This window comes from Magallana gigas, chromosome 6 (genome assembly GCF_963853765.1).
Source record: "Magallana gigas chromosome 6, xbMagGiga1.1, whole genome shotgun sequence".
NCBI classification, from domain to species: domain Eukaryota; kingdom Metazoa; phylum Mollusca; class Bivalvia; order Ostreida; family Ostreidae; genus Magallana; species Magallana gigas.
This window is the reverse complement of record NC_088858.1, coordinates 34333143-34354069: the sequence shown is the minus strand read 5'-3', so window position 1 is coordinate 34354069 and position 20927 is coordinate 34333143. Positions and strand designations below refer to the sequence as shown.

At 34.7% G+C, this 20927-nt stretch overlaps 3 protein-coding genes across 3 annotated transcripts; 2 read left to right on the top strand and 1 right to left on the bottom strand.

Moving 5' to 3' along the window:
• Positions 1-2757: 2757 nt before the first annotated feature.
• LOC136276373 (uncharacterized) lies at positions 2758-6900 on the bottom strand. The gene has a single exon (XM_066088262.1). The coding sequence runs from the start codon at positions 6898-6900 to the stop codon at positions 2758-2760; it is 4143 nt and encodes a 1380-aa protein (XP_065944334.1).
• Positions 6901-7964: 1064 nt separating this feature from the next.
• LOC117687194 (52 kDa repressor of the inhibitor of the protein kinase-like) lies at positions 7965-11616 on the top strand. The gene is made up of 2 exons (XM_034463438.2): positions 7965-8212; positions 8572-11616. The coding sequence occupies exons 1-2, from the start codon at positions 8083-8085 to the stop codon at positions 11565-11567; spliced, it is 3126 nt and encodes a 1041-aa protein (XP_034319329.2). The 5' UTR covers positions 7965-8082; the 3' UTR covers positions 11568-11616.
• A 4153-nt stretch (positions 11617-15769) lies between these two features.
• LOC105345651 (uncharacterized) lies at positions 15770-18974 on the top strand. Its single transcript, XM_011453869.4, has 5 exons — positions 15770-16150; positions 17090-17189; positions 17455-17658; positions 17868-17995; positions 18717-18974. Exons 1-5 carry the CDS (start codon positions 15872-15874, stop codon positions 18816-18818), a joined length of 813 nt encoding a protein of 270 aa, XP_011452171.3. The 5' UTR covers positions 15770-15871; the 3' UTR covers positions 18819-18974.
• The last annotated feature ends 1953 nt before the right edge of the window (positions 18975-20927 follow it).

Genomic DNA, 20927 nt, shown 5'->3' with positions numbered 1-20927 from the left:
GGTAACCAAGCCTCAAAGAATCAAACTTACTTAAAATATTTTGTGTCTCTGCTGTTGTTTGATAAATAAATTCAAGACAGGATAATAATATTTTTCGCTTTCCTTAAAAAATTAAATCACGAATTCAAGGAAGGAGAGTAATTGAGATATATGAATAAGAGATTTTCTGCCTGTAGAAAAAGCATCCAAGCGATTTGATTGAAGAGAACTCCAGATCAAAATCTATGTTGTCTGAAGTCAACACAATGGTAGACCCTCTACTGAAGACTGTCCATGATGCATCGTGATTTTATTTTTAAAAAAAGGTTAAGTTAAAATTTTAGAATAACGGATTGGCAAGGCAAGGCATATGCAACATTAGATTCCTTTCGGTTAAATTCAATATGAATATTCATTTTAAGATTATCCAAATTCTTTTTTGTGCCTTTTCTCTTCCTACATTTCTTATTAAACATGTTGTGTTACACGTATACTCTTATTTCTGATTATCCAAAATAGTTCATTTTTTAATATTATTAAGGTGCAATCCTTTCCATACTATTATTTTAGCAAAACTATCGTTTCCTCCGAGAAATAAAATTGTTTGCTTGCAGAACTTTATCGATTCTGCGTATTTGATAACAGTAGTGTTCATTGTGCGCTTAAAACACAACATCAGGTTGCTTCAACCACTAATTCTATGACGTTTTTGTGTTTGGTTGTGGTCTCGTTTTACTTTTGTAGTCACGATCAAACTGCTTAAAAAGGCAACAAAACGAGTGAATGACAAATCTGAAAAAAAAAACCTCATAAAGAGATTAACATAGAATTTCAAAGGGTGTTTCAATTGGTTTTGTAAACCCCCTTAGATTGCGGATGCATTGGATATTGGAATAAACATCAATGCGAAACAGAGAAAATGTATCAAAACATCACATGCTTAATGGCCCGTTTCGTTTAGTCCCTTTTCTGGAAATTTAATAATTAATAATTTTAAAAATCCAGAACAAAATTATTTTTAGAGGAAAGTTACAAAAATAGATATCCCACATATAATGTACACCTAGCTATCCCACACATGCTATACACCATCCAGCAAAACTTGTCTTGCGGTAAATGTCACTAATTATTTCACCCAATGGCTGGCTAACATTGCAAAGACTCATGTATACGTCATCACCAGAATTAACCTCCACGACAGAAAAACCCGTTGATACTGCGTCACTTCCGTTGTTCCACAAGTACGTTTGTCCAACCACAACGTCATTGACAAAAAGAGAGAAACAAGCGTGGTTGTCAATGTTATTCATGGCTATAGTCCACGTGAAAGCGTATGCTCCTTTTAGCGGAACCTTGAAGACACCAGAATATATATCATATGCTTTGAACACATTGGTAATCGCCGTTTCAAACACGATTCTCTCGCCTTTTGCAAGATCTCGCTGATCTCGAGATTTAACTGCGTAGAAAGATGGAGTGGTTGTTTGTGGCCCTTAAAGGAAGAAAATTAAAATTGATAATAATTAAAATGATATTGCCTCGATATAACAATTAAATTGATTTTGTTTAAAAAGGCATATATTTACCTGACATTAAACTCTGCATATTGTGGCCATCCTTTGTTGTTGTTCCGGACTCCGTTTGATTTTGACCCGTGTTATCCTTCGTACAAGACATGGTTGACAATTGTTTCTCTAGTGCAGCAATCTGTCTGGACTGTTGGTCCATAATGCCTTGTTGTTTGGAGACGATGTGCAACACATGATCCAACTTGCAATCCATAGTGTCGCATGATTCTGGAATTAGAAAACTTAGCACGGGACCAAAACAGAGAAGCAGACATAACAACACTACCATTGTTATTGTGTTCGTAATGGCGAAGATAAGAGAAAAATTGACTTAATCAGTCATAACCTTGGCACGAAACGTTTGATATAAGATTCTACGTGTTTAAGATGATTATAGATAAGAAACACTACAGTAACTATGTATGTTTTCTTCTAAGAAACAAATCAGGAAAAAAAAACAAAAAAAAAGAAGAAGAAAAAACATCAATGAATATTATAATATTATTAGTACTTTGTATTTTGTTTGCTAACACTCGTTAAGACTTGCAATAAGTCATTGTTACACGCATAAAACTGAACCCAATCGAATGATTTCTCATCAGTTTATTCCATGTGTGTATCAATGCGAGGTTGAACAAAGACTGACAGAATTTCTTATACAATATCTTTTAAATAGAAATAAAATGTCAAATTCCCACGGACAGGACGGAGGTAATTAAAAGTTAAAACAGAGATTAATGTGAAAATGCCTAGCCTGTTTATAATCTAAAATTTAATTGGAACCAAATCTGCCAAGTCCCACGATTTGAGCGATAAGGTGTGAAAGATAGCGGGGAGAACTGTCAAAGCCTCTCCCCCATTCATAATTTACATCATTTGCTGACCTTACAAGAATTTGTAGATTTCTTACTACAATGAAATTAAGGTTACAATTTACTCTTAACACCTCCGTCCTTAAGATAAAAATTTAACTAGAAAAGTTGAATTTTTTCAAAATCAAAATTGTAAAGATAATTAAAATTAGGAAATAATACATATTTCAAAACAATAAAGTTCACTGTTTTACATTGAAAAAAAAATTGTCCATTAACAATCCATTAACAGATTACAGTCCAGAAGTCACAAATTATACTCAATGTAAAAGCAATAGCTAACAGTCCATATTTTTCAAATTCACTGTCACTATTCATAATACACTCGGATAGTTACTTTATATACGCGATAAACTGTCTGCATTTTGATTTTTACTGCCTCTGCGGTATCTTACTTCGAAATCAAACGGTTGTAATGAAAGGGCCCAACGTAAGAGTCTTTGATTTCTGTCTTTCATGCGATGAAGCCAGCTAAGTGGATTATGGTCTGTCTCCACAAAGAACTTCCTGCCGTCCAGGTAATAGGAGAAAGAACCGATGGCCCAAACAATTGCCAAAAGTTCCTTTTCAATTGTTGAGTAGTTTTGTTCTCGCGGCAATAGTTTTCTACTGATGTAGGATACTGGATGGTCACCATCTATCATTTCTTGGCTGAGAACGGCTCCTATTGCGTATTGACTTGCATCAGTTTGGACAATAAATGGGTTTTCAAATTTTGGTGTAATTAGGACTGGTGCTGTCATCAAGGCCTCCTTCAAGAGTTTGAATGCCTTCACTTGTTCCGAGTTCCACTTTAATTTTGTCGGTTCAGATTTCTTCAGCATGTTGGTTAGCAATACGGAAATTTCGGCGTATTTCGCTATGTATGCACGGTAGTAGCCCGTCAATCCCAAGAACGACTTCAGGTTTTTCTTCGTCACCGGAAGAGGAAAGTCCTGAATCGCCTGTACTTTAGATGGATCTGGTGTAACGCTTCCATTCCCGACAATGTGTCCCAGACATTTCAATTGTGTAGCTCCTATCTTACACTTTGAAGGGCGAACGGTCAAGTTAGCTTCCTGCAATTTCTTGACAACATTCTCGATATCCTCAAGGTGAGATTCCCAGGAATCTGAGAAAATCACTATATCATCAAAATATGTAACAACATTTTTCTCGTCATGTAACACCTTGTCCATTAGGCGTATGAATGTTGCAGGTGAGGTTTTCATTCCAAATGGCATAACTAAAAATTCGTAAAGTCCATATGGGGTCACAAAGGCTGATTTTTCTCTGGAATCTTCTGACAACGGAACTTGCCAGTATCCCTTGGTCAGATCGAAATGACTTAGAAATTTGGCATTTCCAACTTTTTCCAGGATGTCGCTGATTCTTGGGACTGGGTATGCATCTGACACTGTTATTTCATTGAGTTTTCGGTAGTCAATGCAGATTCTGATAGTTCCATCTGGTTTGTTTACAAGGACAACTGGCGAACTCCAAGGGCTATTTGATGGTTGAATTTGTCCCTGCTTCAACATTTCTTCGATTGCGTCCTTCACGGCTGCTTGTTTTGCTTCAGGAATTCTATATGGTCTTTGAAATATTGGTGTTTCTGTTGTTGTTCTGATGCTATGTTCCGTCAGGGTACAATGACCAGGTTTGTTGGTGAAAACATTTTCATATTTCAAGAATATTTTGCGGACTTCCTGTTTTTGACAATGGTCTAAATTTTCGCCAAAGTTTAAATCACTTATGGTTTCGTTGTTTTCAGTGCATGGAGTCGCTTCTTCTAGTCCATCAGTGTCTTCTGTTTTCTCAGCAACAAAGAGTATGGATCTTTTGTACTCTCTCAAAAGGTTTATATGGTACACTGCCACTCCGCGGCGTCCTCCTACGTTGACTTTGTAATTGACATCATTGATGCGTTCTGTCACACGGTAGGGTCCTTTCCACTGAGCCTCCATTCGTGATGATTCTGACGGTAACAGGATGAGAACTTCATCTCCAGGTTGGAATTCTCGCCTTGACGCTGTTTTGTCATACCATTTTTTAACGAATTCCTTCCTTTTTGTCAGGTTTTCTTTTACCACTGACGTAACGTCCTGTAACCTTTGTCGAATCTTGATTATGTGCTCGATGGTTGACATTTGGATTTCCTCTTCTCCTGCCATAAATTCTTTTATTACTTCCGTTGGTCCTCTGATTGGCCACCCGTAAAGTAGGTCAAATGGTGCGAATCCCGTCTGCTGATGAGGGACTTCGCGGTACGCAAACAATGCATATGGGAGTAGAGTATCCCACTCTAGCTCCTCAGTTGTGCAAAGCTTCTTTAATATCGATTTCAATGTCCCATTGAAACGTTCAGTTTTTCCATTTGCTTGAGGATGATATGGTGAAGTTGTCACTCCCTTCACTTTCAACAATGTGAATAACTCCTTGATGAGTTTACTCGTAAAGTTAGTTCCTTGATCAGTCAAGATAACTTTCGGAATGCCTACCCGGCTAAAGAGTTCAATGAGAGCGTTTGCCACACTCTCAGCATCACAGCTTTTCAATGCGAATGCTTCTGGGTAACGCGTTGCGTCATCAACAATGGTGAGAATGAATCTGTTTCCTTTCTTTGTTTTAGCCAAAGGGCCTACGATATCCATTGATATTTTGAAAAACGGAGTAGATATAATTGGCGTATTGATCATTGGGACTTTCACATTGGTTCTTTTTGCAACTTTCTGACATACGTCACATGAAGAACAGTAATCGCTGATTTCATGGAACATCCCTGGCCAATAGAAAGATTTCAAAATGCGTTCTTTTGTTTTCTCTGTTCCAAGGTGTCCTGCAAGTGGTTGGTTATGTGCAAGTTTTATGATCGATTGTCGGAGAGTTTTTGGTAGGACAATTTGATATCCCTGCTTTTGTTGGTTTGCCGATGTCCATTTTCGTTTTAAGATTCCATTTTCCCAATAAAATGCGAGTGGTATTGTGCAGGCTGTTTCTGTCGATACAGCCTTATCCCGACATGATTTTAACTTTGGGTCATTCCTCTGAAGTTCTGCAAGTTTTTCTGCATTGATTCCATGTAGGTTCTCGATGTTTACAGTCTCTGTTGTTTCACTGTCCTTAATTGCTTCAATCTCTTTTGGTTTTACATCAGATTCATTCATTTTTCGGTCAAACAATACTTCTTCATTTGTTTCTTGACGCACTTGTGCTCTCGTCACAACATTAACATTCTTCCTGCTAATGACATCATTTCCTAGTAGCGCATCTGCTACCAGAGAAGGAACAAGACCAACCTGTGCATGTCCTTTGAAGTACGGAGTGTCAAGTTTCACTATCCCAATTTTGGCCTCAAATGGCTGCCCGATGGCTGTGTACAGTGTGGTCTTCTGTCCCTCCAAAATGCATGAGGAATCTACAAGGTCCTCCTTGATTAAAGTCATTGACGCTCCCGTATCCTTCACAAAGGAAACTTCCCTGTCATTCACGTGTCCTGGAATGTAGATTAATCCATCACATTCATGTTTAATTATTTTAGACACTAATGAAATTTTAGGACATTTATTAGCAAAATGCCCTTTGCCATTGCATTTAAAACATATCACATCCTTCCTGTGATTTCCATGGTTTTGACCATTTCCTGGTCCCGATCCTTTGCCATTCCCAGTAAATCCCTGAGATGGTCCAGATCCTTTGCCATTCCCGGTAAACCCCTGGGATGGTCCAACTTCCCTTGGTCCTTTTGGTGGTATGTAGTCCTCGGCGGCTTCCACGACAGTAGATGATCCCTTGTTTCTTCTTACCCATTGTGCTTGTGCTGGCGGTAATGCTTTTAGAAAAAATTCTTCTCGCAAAATTTCTATTGGATCCTTGTCCTCAATGGATCTCCGTAGGTACTTATCTATTCTTGAAAACAACCCTCTGTACGTTTCATTTCCTTCACGTTTTACGTTTACGAGTTCATTAAAGTACTCATGTGGGCGTTTTCCATATCGATCAACAAGTGCCTTTCTTAAATCATCGAATGTAGATGATGACTGTGATGAAATTTGACGAGTCTCACCTGTTAAAAGAGTTCTTAATTGTAATACTTTTTGTTTCTCATTCCATTCAGCTTGCTCCCCGATAGCCTCAAATTCCGATAAAAATGTTAGTATGTCATCACATTTCGGGTCAAACGGTTGTAATTTGATCTTAAACGGCATAGCTTTTGTCGATGGTTCATTTTCCTGTTTTTGCAGTTGAATTTTTTCCCTTTCTAAAGCCAATCTTTCCATTTCTATCTTAAGTTTTTCGCGTTCCAAGGCAATTTTTTCTCTTTCCAACTCGATTTCCAAATTTTGATCCTTCTTTGTTGTTTTTTTCTTTAACGGCGGATTTTTAGGTTGCCTAAACAATTGCGGTTGTTCTTCTACAAGCTCATCTTCTGTAAACTCGATTAGTTTTTGGGTTGTAGCTCGCCTTGGCCTTCCTGTGTCATCAACCTCCGTGTCCGACATATTTAATAGGTATTGGTTCACTTTAACTAAAAATTGTTGTCCCACAATAATTAGTAAAATACACTTTTACTACAATCGTTACACCACGACTATGAGTGAAAGTATCCCGACGCTGCCACCAAATTGTTACACGCATAAAACTGAACCCAATCGAATGATTTCTCATCAGTTTATTCCATGTGTGTATCAATGCGAGGTTGAACAAAGACTGACAGAATTTCTTATACAATATCTTTTAAATAGAAATAAAATGTCAAATTCCCACGGACAGGACGGAGGTAATTAAAAGTTAAAACAGAGATTAATGTGAAAATGCCTAGCCTGTTTATAATCTAAAATTTAATTGGAACCAAATCTGCCAAGTCCCACGATTTGAGCGATAAGGTGTGAAAGATAGCGGGGAGAACTGTCAAAGCCTCTCCCCCATTCATAATTTACATCATTTGCTGACCTTACAAGAATTTGTAGATTTCTTACTACAATGAAATTAAGGTTACAATTTACTCTTAACAGTCATTATAGCAGTAGTAATTTTCAATAGATGGACGAGTGCATTCACAATTTAGAAGGACATTCAAGAAAAACACACTATGCTCTCCATTCTCCAGGTCATAAAAAGACGATGCTAATGAAATACAATATTGATATAGAAACTACATGTTTCCAATTCGAATACCATTACAAGTATGTTCAGTCATGCGGTTCAATAGAACCTGTTTCTTATATTGTACTAGTCAGTGGCGGATCCAGCACCGGCGCGCCGGGCGCGCGCCCCCCCGTTTGATTTTTTTTTTTTTTTTTTTTTGTGGATGATTTTTTTCTGATCATATAAAGTCATGCTTTACTTTAATATTAAATTCAATTTGTAAAATGAAAAATACAAAGATTTATAATTTGTAGGCATATTCATGTAGAAGTGTTATTTCATTCGATATAGTTTAGTAATTAAAGAAAAAATAGAAACGGCTCAACTTGTGTACGAGTGGACTTCTTGTGTAAGACTCGGTTTATGTACGACTGACTTTCGGCTGCAGCGTCTGCAAATTGAACATGAATAACATGGAAAATTTTGAATTACTTCGGCGGTCTGTCCTAGATCGTGACAAAAGTCAGTGTCAAGTCATTCATGCACAACTTATCAACGGTATTCGAGATATCATTAGAGATTGTCCCAAAATAGAAATGCTTCAGAGATTGAAAGAAGACACGCTGGCAAATGCACTTATTCCTGATGATAATTTGTGTTACGAAGCTAAAAAGGTTCCCGGTGACGGGAATTGTTTGTACAACTGCGTTTCCATCTTCATAACAGGTAATTTGTTTTAAAATTAATATTTATTAAAATCTGAAAACTTGCTATAGAAAATGAAATAATTAGAAGTGTTTGGAAATGAAATTAAACAAGTAAAAGCAAATTTTAGGCTAGATCTCCTGATCATTTTTTAGAAGCAAAAATTTTAATACCAGTACTATCAATTTATAATATCATATATATTTTTATAAGTTCAAAATGTGTGGCTTAAAAATTACCAGTGTTAAAAAATGCTTGAATTTTGATTGAGTTTCGACAGGACACAGTGCACTGTATGTATTGCTTTAACTACACATATAAAACATAAATAAATAATGCAGTCATAAATATTTAGAAAAAAATCATTTAATTTTGTTTAGGCGATACGAGTCTTTCCTGGAAGATAAGGATTATTGTTGCAGCTGAGTTGTTTATACGGGCCAGTGATTATGCTGATCATCCAATACTTGACGATGTTCTTGCCTGTAAAAAAATATTTACTGATCACTCTGACACTCTGTTCTCGCTAATATTATCTGATGATGGTGGTGCAAATTTTGATAGAACACGAAACAGGGAAGATGCTATTATATGTGAATCGGTGAAAACTTGTGAAGATAATTCATGGTCATCTATGGTACATTTACTCGGATTGTGTAGTGTGTTGGATGTTTGTTTCGAGTCTGTGTACCCTAATGCAAATGAAGGTTTGCGTCCACTATTTAATCGGACAATTTATCCTCTGGACAGAACAACTAACGACGAGAAACAGCCTGAGTTCGGCATTATATGGTCCCGGGATGGTAATTTAAACACTCAGCCCGGATTCTCATATGAACCTAATCATTTTGCCTTACTTGTTCCGAATTATGATGAGGGCAACAGTTATGAATTTGAAAAAGTGGAAGATAAAATGTCACAGCAGTCGATGTTGTCGTCATTTTTCACAGAAGGAACTCGGAGAAAAAAGTTATCTTCAGTGAGTACTGCAGACAAGAGTGAAATTGCTAGTACTGGTACGTTGGAGCCTGACTCAAATGAACCTCAGCCTAGCGTAGGTCATCATAAGAAATTTAAATCCATACCGTCATTGTCAAGAAAAAATGACTTGAACTGTGCATTTGATATTTCAAATTATATTGCCGAGGGTCCTGATCTTGATGATGCAACTAAAATTAACATTATTCAGAATAGAATTCCACCTGCCGGACACAACTTCCCAGCAACAACCTACAGGGATAAACGCAGAAAGAGCGGAGTATCAAGCAGACGTTGTAAGAGAGAATGGCTTGAAAAATACGAACATTTGAGCTATTCTCGAATACAGGATGGGCTGTATTGCATTGCGTGTATTTTGTTTCTTAGTGACATAAAGTATTACAAGGGAGAATCAATTTTCGTCAAGGCACCTTGTAAAGATTGGAAACATTTACTAGAGTACTGGCAACTACATGAAAAGTGTCAGTATCACCAGGTTTCAAAGGACAAGTTTGGCCGTTTTGTGCTTCGCTATAATGACCCTTCTCTTCGAATTGACGCAAAGATAACCGAGCAAGCTGGTGTGAACTTTGAAAAAAATGTAGCGACTTTGAATTCTATTATCAAGTGCTTGGAATTTTGCGGCAGACAAGGAATACCCATTAGAGGTCACAGAGATGATTCAACATCCTGCTCACTGAATAAAGGGAATTTCAATGCTTTACTTGATATGCGAATCGATGCAGGCGATGAAATTCTGAAAAGGCATCTATTAGAAGGCCCTAAAAATGCGTCCTACATCTCAAAAACTACACAGAATGATTTGTTGGAATGTATAGGAAGCTTCATTCAATCCCACATTGTGTCTGAAATAAAAAACCAAGAAGGACACAATTATTTTGCAATCGAAGCAGACGAAATTAGAGATATCTCCAACTTGGAGCAACTAGGAATAGCAGTACGATACATCAAGAACAATTGTGCAGTTGAGAGAATTTTACAATACGTTGATTGTGAATCAACAACCGGCGAACATATATGTAACGCTATCGTCAAGTGCCTTCAGGATTGTGGACTTGAAGTTAAAATGTGTAGAGCACAAACTTACGACGGTGCAGGGAATATGAGTGGCAGGTTAAAGGGGTGCAGGACCCTATTCCTGAATTTTGCACCAAGGGCACATTACTTCCACTGTGCTAGTCACATTTTAAATTTGGCCCTTAGTCAAAGTTGTGCACAGGTTGAAGTACAATGCATGATGTCAACAGTAAAAGAAGTTGCACTCTTTTTCAAGTATTCGCCAAAACGGCAGAGACTTCTAGAATCCTGTGTTCAGTCTGTCAATCATGATAGGACAGCGTCTGAAAAACCTAAGATTGCCAGTCAAAAGGTGAAACTTTTGTGTGAAACAAGATGGGTTGAGAGACATACATCGCTTGAGGAGTTTGAAGACACGTATGAAGCTGTTGTAGAATGCATGACAAGAATATGTGATCCGCAGTCAAAAGGTTCTTGGGATCCTAAGACTATTTCAGAAGCAAGAGGTTTGCTCACATCGATTGCAACACCAGGTTTTCTTTGTGCATTTGCCTCCAACCGTTATCTGTTCGGGTTTACTAAATCACTGAGTCTACTTCTGCAAGGATCGTATCAGGATGTTGTGACTGCTTATGAAGAAATTGGTCTGATCGTAACTGAACTGAAAGACATTCGTGAAAGAGCAGACGATGAATTCAGATCAAACATACTCCCTGTAATTGAAAAACTTGCTGTTCATACTGACACAATTATTTCAATTCCCAGAAGATGTAAACGCCAGACTCTTCGAGGAAATGTTGAAGCGAGTTCACCAGAAGAGTATTGGAGACGTACCATTTTTATTCCACTGATAGACCACCTAGTTGCTGAACTCACAGATCGATTCCAAAATCTTTCTAAGTGTGCTGTTCGTGGATTGTGTTTATTACCACGATCTCTCCCATCTTTGAACGACCAGATTGTTGCGGACATAAAAGACTTCTTCTCTGATGACATGCCAGCCCAAACAAATTTCGATCAAGAGTTAAAACTCTGGAAAAGGAAATGGCTGAATATTGAAGAAGCCCCCACAACATTGTCTACTCTCATACAGGCAACAAATGCAAAAATGTTCCCAAATATTCACAGAATAATTACTCTTCTATTACTTATTCCTGTGTCGAGTGCTACTGTTGAACGAGGAAACTCAGCAATAAAACGTATTAAATCGTCCCAGAGAAGTACTATGGGACAGGACCGGTTAAACGCCCTTACTCTTCTCCAAATTCACAGAGATATTCCCCTAGACTACAAGAAAATTGTCGACATCTTCATTAACAAAAACCCAAGAAGAATGGTGTCTAACAATCCATTTAAATAAAACAGCTATAAATGTGTACGATATTTTGAAGTATTTCTTGTTTTTATTTATTTTAATCATTTACGACCGACAAACTCATTGGTGCAAATTTTCTCCTGGACAATTATGACAAATTACAATATTATTGAGTAAAATTGCAAAAGCCTACAAAATGAACAAAATTTAGTTAAAAGTCTTATCCCAGATATAATGAAATAAATACTTCTTATTTGTAAGAGCTCAATTGAAACTTTCTGCAGCTTTTGTTACTTCAAAATTAAATGTCTCATAACATTTTGGTAACATTTCTAGTGACTAAAATGACGGGAAAATAAGTAAAAATTGGCCCTCCAGACAACATAATTTTGCCTTTCAAAATATCTAGATTTCAGGAGCTTCTGGGGGCTTCGCCCCCTGGACCCCCACCAGGGCTTCGCCCCAGACCCCCTGCCTTTAACTGCGCCCCCCCCCCGTTTTCAAATTCCTGGATCCGCCACTGCTAGTAGTATGTTAAAGCCAGTTTAGGACGACACGTAGAGCTGGAAACACGTATAAAATCTGAATAATTTTCAGATTGATGAGTCCAACTTATAACATCATATTTATATTTAATGGTGCATGTATCTGTTTATACATAAAAGCTGCCGCATGTCGTTGCTAGTCCATTTAATGTGTTGTTGTTTTATTACTGATCTCGTATCAGAAATGAGTTTTAAAGGAGAAATACATGTTTTCTTTCTACAGTTCAGTTTAATTAAGTGTTTTTAGAACACTGTAGAAAGTCACTTTCAACAGCTGTGCCCTTAAACACTTACCATGTTAAGCAAACAAAAAAAAAACCCCAAAAACGCATGCACTCTTTACAAGCAAGAAACATGGATTACTCCTCCTTTATTGTGTAAGATAAAAGAAAAACGATCACAGAAGACCCACAAGAAACAATTGTTGTTCTTGATGTATCTTAGATAAATTATGGATCATGATTCACTATTTTTTTATTTGCTATATATAGAGCTTAGTTTGACGCACACAATGGAAATTAAAAATGTTTAAAAATGGCATGAAAGATAAACTTCTGTCAATCGCATATTTTTGTAGGAAAATTTTTAAAGAACCCGATTGAAGAGTCTTGTAAAAAAAAGTTTGACTTCCTTTAAATTGCCGTATATATTCCACTGTGTAGAAAAATAAATCCATGAATCGCATTTTATGATAAAAAAATATTTCATAAAGATTACATAAACATGAACGTGCAGAGAAATCTCAGTGTTTTTACGAAAAAGAATATAACTTTACTTATATCGCTTTCACAAACCAGAAAATTGATCTTTTGAAATATATATAAAAATACATCTACTCATATAAATTTAAAGGCTTTTATGTTTGAAAAAAAAAGCTTTGTATAATCAATAATTCAGATGGAATTGACAAGGTTTGAAGAGTCTTCTTTTGCATTGATCGGACATTTCCTGCTGCTAAAAGATTAAATACCAAGCAAATCCCAATTAAAACAAACTTTCAATATGTATCTCGTGTTTCTTCAACTAAACCAGCATCAGTTATATTACCGTAAGTACTAGTGTTATTAAAAAATAATCAATATATTTCAACTCTCTTTAATAAGTACTAATATAAAATTTTTTATTATATTGCAAATCAGTGAGATCTTTTAAAAAGTAGTTTTAAAAAAGCCTTCTAAACAAAAATTAGCATCACCATACGAGGGAAATCGCGAAGAATTTTTATTGATCCAGAATTCATTTTTTTTTTTAGACATCTGGGAATATAACAAGATTCCCATTCAACATACAATGATACTGCATACACGTTAAAGGGTCATGGTTACGATTTTGGTCAAATTCTATTTTTCTGTTTTTATTATGTACAATGATTTAGGAATGCATTTCCAATGACCAAATGAAATTGAGAGTCAGTAGTGAAGTTATAAGGAAGATCGATAAAGGACTCACAATTCTTTGTCATGTAAACAAGACTCGTGCCCTGCTTTTGTTTACATTAGTTTAATATACCGGAAAAAGTACTTTTTCAAGCTGATTTTTCCATCTTCTTATTCAATTCAAGCATGAGCAAGAAATCATATTGACGCAAGCGTCAAATGGGCCGCAAAAATATACTGGTTGTATCATTGTTTGATTACATGAAAAATACACCACAAACAATAACGAGTTGGTTGTACTAATTCTAATGGTAAATTTTTAATATATTTTTTAGCTACACGTTTTGAAGTTTACCCTTTTACTATAACAAAATGTATTATTAAGAAACGAGTTCGTTATTGTAAGCATTTCTAATGGTAATTCTATGATAATTGCTATAGTATGAAGTAAAGGAGAACACATTGATTTGTCCATTATTCTAATACAAAGTTCAAGACATCATTATTCTCTTGGATATTGTGTATTTCAAATCATTTTGATTTCTTTTGTTGCATTGTATTGAATTAAAACTAAATACATTAGTTTATATGATTTCAAAGGACCACATAATAAAATAGAAAGGGATTATTTTAAAGGTTCATGTAAGATCATCTCATCCGGAAGAATCTGCACAATTTAAGAATTAAAAAATATGCCGGATATTTTTTTCTCCTATTTTATTAGACGCAGCAGATAGAAATTCAAATATATCATCTATATAAAAGTTCATGACATTCAGGTCTTTAGTATTTAAGGTCTTTAGTATGTCCCTTATACCGGTACGTTGTTTTGAAACGAACAAAAAACTCCGAAATTTTCCGAATCGATTATATTCTCGAAAAAAAAAACCCGTGCCCAACATTACAGTCTATGACCTACTTTACATTTACGAGTAAAACAAAAAAAAATTTGTATTATTTCTTAAAAGGCATCAAACATTTTTCTACAAGCAAATTTCCTTTTAGTTCATATAAAAGGCATACTATTAATTCTATTTTAAAAAAAAGACCTATCTCGCAGAAACGCAGTGACAATACCTAACTGTATATCAAATAACGGACCGTTATAAACAGATCTTATTCACTTAAACATTCAAAATGTAAACAAACGCTTTGTTAACATAGCAAACAATTGTAAGCTCCGTAGATCGCTTTTAACTCTACGTATGACACTTAAACTTATATTTTGGTAGCTTATTAAAATGACCTCACTGAAGAATTGTAAACATTAAAATCGGGAAAATAATTATTGATCAAAATCGTGACCATGCCCCTTTAAACTTAATGACACCTGGGAATACATGTATAACGAGATTCCCATTCAACATGCAATGACAGTGCATGCACGTTAAACTTAGTGCAATTCATTCCAAACAGAGTCTCTGCACGTTTTTTTTCTTCTTCCAGTCCATGGTATTCATCACACTTTATATGCACTGTTCGCTTATTTACTGTTATGTTAATTATTCATCTTAAAGAACTTAGTTTCATATTGAATTGTGATCGTATCCCTTAGCTAGTTTTGGTAATTGAATTATAGTTCAAGTACCAGCTAGGACCTTGTTTGTCGATAGAACAAACTTAAAAATAAAGATATAACTTATTCAAAAGTTACATTATTTTAAAATTACCACCGGGGATTAAATAGTAATAGATCTTTGATTTAATTATTCACAAGAGTATTATACACTAATTAACTATTGCGCTTACACGAGATTTTTATTTAGGCCTTTTCAAAAATGTAGTTTAATATGCATACGCATTGACAAAAACATTAAAAAACGTTAAAAGAAAAATAGACAAATATATTTTCCCAAGTTGGACATTTTGAAATTGGCATTGCTCAAGATGACTCAAGAAGGCTGAATGCCATTGATCTTATATGAACTCATGCACCACAGGACCACATTTGTGTACGTTAAAAATAATTACTTTAATTAACAAAACTAAACCATTTTCCGGATCTGCATCAATTATTCATCATTTTTTTTACGATGTTCTTATCTTTGTTATCCATATTGTATGATTATAAAATGTCCATCTTCGGAATGTTCAAAATAAAGTGTTTTTATGTTTTCCTATCATTGCGGTCTATTTTTAACAATTTTATCAAAAATATAGCTAATACATAATACTAACTACTGCACAATCCATTAATCTTTTTGTCAGTTCAAGAACATAAGGATCACCACAGTTTTAATTAAGAATTTTGCATGTGAAAAAAGGGAAATAACAAAGACATTAAATCGATTTCATTGCGCTTGCGCAAACCTTGATCAAGTAGTGTTAATGATAAATAGTTAAATAAGCCCCAACTTAGAGTACATTAAATATCTATCTTCTAATTTTATGAAGATACAGTGTAACATTGACAGTAAACTTGCTTGAGATGATCAATTTTACAATGCTCTTACTTTTATTCGTGATTAATAACGTTGAGTCAGGAAGAAGACTCATTGGTTTTAATTTCAAATCTTTGAGTCCAACAGGACACAAGCAGTGCTTGAAAATGTGTATTGCTTATGCTGAATGTCTCTCGGTCAATTTCAGCAGAAATCGACTGTTGTGTGAGCTGAATTCTCAACATGAAACCGAAACTGATCAAGTCACGGTAAATACCAGCGAAACGGAGGATTTTATTTATATTCCTAGAATATCTTTCTCAAAGGTACGTTCGAAATGTTTTTAATTGCCTTAAATGAAATATATCTTAGACATGACGATATGTATAACTTTAAATTTCCCTTAAAAGATTGCACGCTGTACAACAAACACAATGTTCCTGATGTTTTACAATTGAATTTTTCATTGTCAAGCATAAAAAATGATATGAATCTATATTAAAAACGTTTTAGATACTACTCTGCCTTGTTCTTTAATGAAACTTTGATATTAAACTATACCACACAGATTAACTTTGATAAAATATGTGCATTGTAAAACACTTTTTGAGAAAAACGTTGCAAAGTTAGCTTATCAAAAAAGCACCCTGTTTAGAAATAAAGGTAGTTCTCTACTTCTCAAAAATATCATTTATATTGTAGATAAAATTACATGTATTTGTTCGTATTGGAAAATATAGACTAACAAATCTTTTATCTATTGTGTATGTCATATGATGACTTTTGAAAGCATTGTATCCATGAATATTTGGTATTTCTAGTGTTTAATGAATTTAAATACACATTCCAAATCTTAAAGGGACATAATCACGATTAAAGATGAATTCTAAAAAAAATTATTTATAAAATGGTTTACTTGTGATTTTGAATGTTGTTATGTAAACAAAGTTCGAGTCTTATATTTATTAAAATAATGTAAAATTCAGAAACTACCATTTCTTTGACAAAATAAACTAGTTAAATGTGTTCATAAATAATTTGATCAGCAAAAGAAGGCAGAAATAGATTTAAACCTTCAGCAGTACATAATGTACTACAAATATATTAACAAAAAGAAGACTCGATTTTTGTTTAAGATACAAAGAACTCTTACCTTTGTAAAAAAAAAAACCTCCAAATTGACCATTCTAGATAATTAAAATGACAAATAAATTTTGAAAAATTTGAGCTCAAATCGTGTCTAGGTCCCTTTCAAACATTTCTAGGATACCGATGTACAAGCAGAGAGGTGTAACAACGTGACATGTCCAATAGGAAAGATGTGTATTCGACATTCATCGAGCAAGACGTCTTGTGCGATTGCACGTGAGCTTGCAGACTTTTTATTTATTGTTACATAACTCTCTCTCTCTCTCTCTCTCTCTCTCTCTCTCTCTCTCTCTCTCTAAATGCTGAATTATGAAATAAATAATAAATGAATAATGAAAAAAACTGTATATGGAGACAGGTCCTCGAAAGACACTGCATTTGCAGGAAAGAATTATTCGGCTTGTGACATTATTGTTTTTTAGAGTTACTGTTCTTATTCAACGGAAGTTCTAAATATAACTATTGATATCCCCAATAACAGGCTGTATCCAACCAATGCCACAACCGTACATCGGATCCAGCGCCGAGTTACAAGTAGATCTGTCCGCCTTTACTGGCAATAGAAAAGGGGGTAACGTTGGAGAAAACGTATACTTCACCTGTCCCCCAAGGACGGTTGTAATGGGTTCTCCCACTATAAAGTGTCTAGCAAATGGTCAGTGGGAAACCCGACCAAGATGCCAAGGTTCAAATAACTATACATGATATCACTGAAAAGTCTACCTTGTCAATTTAAAATTACCTAAAATGTAAATCAAACCTTTAGTTTATCTAATGAGTACAAAAATCAATAATTTTTAAAGGTGTGTTTTATTTTTTTTCCCATTGCTGTTGCATTTATGTAAAAGATGTTTGAGAATTAAACTGTCTTAATTGGAGCATATCCCATTGTAGTATGCCTCGAGGCGTCAGATCCTAGCGGAGCACGTTACTGGGGAACCAAAAGCGTAACCAGTACCGGGAAAACTTGTCAGAGCTGGAGCTCGCAGTCTCCGCACGGTCACAGCTACTCAGAATACACAGTAAGTTTGACTTGTAGATACACGTTTTCATGATACTTAGAATATAAGATATACCCATGTATAAAGGTAAGAAAAATTCTTTTAAAAGTAAGTTTTAAAAAACACTAGAAACTCTCAAATAAAACAAAATAAAATAAACACAGACAAGTTACATTAGTATAATGCCAAATCGTGTGATCAATGTGCAGAGAGACGACCAAATGTTAATGCTTTATTTAGACAGAATAATTAAGAAAATTCAAGTAAAAACATGCCTTGATTAAAAAACGGTCTCATTAACTTACTTCACTTTTTTTTTCTTGGTGAGGGGAGGGGGTACACAAAAAAGTTAGCGCGGAATTTTCAAAAAAGCACACTTTAAAGTTTCCACCAAGCAAACACTCTTCAGTATTCTAGAAAAGAACCACTCTTTATCCATAAAAAGAAAAAAAGGATTAAAACAAAAAAACGAAAAAAAACCAAAAGAAGCAACTGAGTATCAGCCATCTGCCACAACTCCAAATAAAAAAAAACTTTTAAAATTTCCATCTTTAATATTTCATCTTGTTATTTGACAACAAAAATAAAAGATCAATGGTATTCATAATAACCGCTTTAATAAGCGTGCGTGTATAATGTGGAGACATTTCTTATCATTTTCTTTTATAATATTTCCAAATCGATTTGTTAATTTTTGACGTTTTCATCGATTTGGACTGTAAATTTATTTCTTTATTTTCAGGGGAACTACTGTAGAAATAATAGAAACGACAACCCTAAGCCATGGTGTTACACGACCAACCCCAGCGTAAGATGGGAAAGCTGTGACATTCCTAATTGTTAATCAATCATCAGACAAAATCACGGAACATCGTACTAGTATCTTAATTCTCGCCATCCACTGAATCTTATCTGTTGAAGTATCATAAAGACACTTTACAGTTAATTTGAATAAAAAAATTTTAATATTAATTAAATATTGCTATTTTTAATGCCTCCTCAGAATTGAAATTCAAATACTGAGTTGCAAGCAAGATACATAGTTTAACATTATTAATTGGTAAACATAGAATGAGTTTTGTCATTATTTATATGTGTGTTTTAATGGTACATGTATAAGTTTCAACCAAATGTTTTTTGCTGGTTGATAATATTATTTTTGAACGCATTGAATCAGTTGATATAATAGAGAACACAATCCTGTTTCCTGTTATTCTAAGTTGATATATCACTCATATTTTCATAAAAAGTATAAGTCATACAGTAAATTGTCTTCCCACAGATGTTTATCCAAAAATATAATTTTATTTTTAGATAAACATTTATGGGAAGACAAAATGTTGGTTTGTTGGTCTTCTTGACAAGTTTGTGTATTCCCTTAACAACTGTCAAAAATGGGGGAGGGGAGGGGGAACAAGAACTTGAAACAACCTATGAACTGAAGAGGGCTTGATGGTCTGATGGTCTTGGTCATGTTGAGGCCAATTTCTCCTCCTTTAGATAAAATCTTTGTATTTAAAATACAGGAAAAATGCTCAAATTTTAAAATATGATAGTTTATGGCCAAAGATATTGTGTCAAAGCTTAAAGCGGTTCTGAAAGGTAAGTTGTTGACCTTAAGTTCCTTAAATACCATTAAACATATTTGCAGTTTTGTAATATAGGTTTAAAAATAAATCAAAATATTATATAATTTGAGTTTGTCTGGTGATGCTTTTTTTTAGCTGTGTGACATTACATCAAATGAGTCTGGGTATTGGTGTACTTTATGTACCTTTTTTCAGGATTTTGCAATTAATTATTATAACCTACTTATTTTGGGGGTTTTTTTTAACGAGAAACGCTACGTGTATCAACAGAATTGTCGTCATGTTTAAGATTTGAGTCTGGCATCTATACTTATGAATTCAAACTTTTCGCCAATAAACTACAAAACGCCTGCACCAGAGTAACTGCTTATACTCTTGGTAATTCAACACGTGTAATGTCCGTAAGTTATAATTAAATTTCATCTGTTAAATAATTTTTGAGAAATAAATTAAAAATTTACTTTTATTTTCGATAAACAAGCCCGAAATAGCAAAAATGAGAGTGTGGTGGTGGACACGCTTTGGCGGATCCAAGTCAGGGATAGTCTCGATCAAAATATACTTGTAATGAAATAATAATTAATACTTACTTAAAGAATGAATATATTTACTAAGAACTTATTTAGGGTCTAAATAGAGATTTGACAAATGTTGAATAATGAGCCATTTTAGTTTTGATGGATAGACGCTTGCGAATCACGACCTCTGGTGAGAAACTTTCCAGACCGAGGTAACCAAGGACGCGGGTTGACAGGAGAAGTTGGTCTTGTATCACAGACTGATAAATTGGAACGGCAATCTATAGTTTAAAAAAATTAATAAATAAATTGGATTAATTTGATACGACTTTAGTTTTGACAGAAATAGTTTTTTCAGAACGCGTGCCGAGGAACGCGGTTAGACGTGAGCGTCATAGCAGACAAGGAAGGGCGAGTTAACTATTGGGCAGATACTTTATTTATATTTGACAACCCTGGTTTAGAATATGCAAATAAATATGCATACACTAGTGGTTTTTATTTTATTTCATACATTTTATAACACAACAGATTGGAAGTGACCCTTAAACATTAATTTGTAAACCATGAACATAGTTTATGTTGTCCGTCTGTATCATGTGTATTTATAAATGATGTATTCATAAAACGAGGAATTTGAATGGGGAAGGGCATTTATTTCAGTATTTTATCTGAAATTATTATTACTGTTATCAAGAACAAAATTAACGAATAAGGCGCACTAAATATACCAAATTACTGGTTTGAAATCAAATAAAAAAGTTTGCCATATTTTCCAGTCAGCCGCAACACATACATGGATAGATTATCTATTTTAGGTTCTATTTTTCATCCCTGACCGCTCCT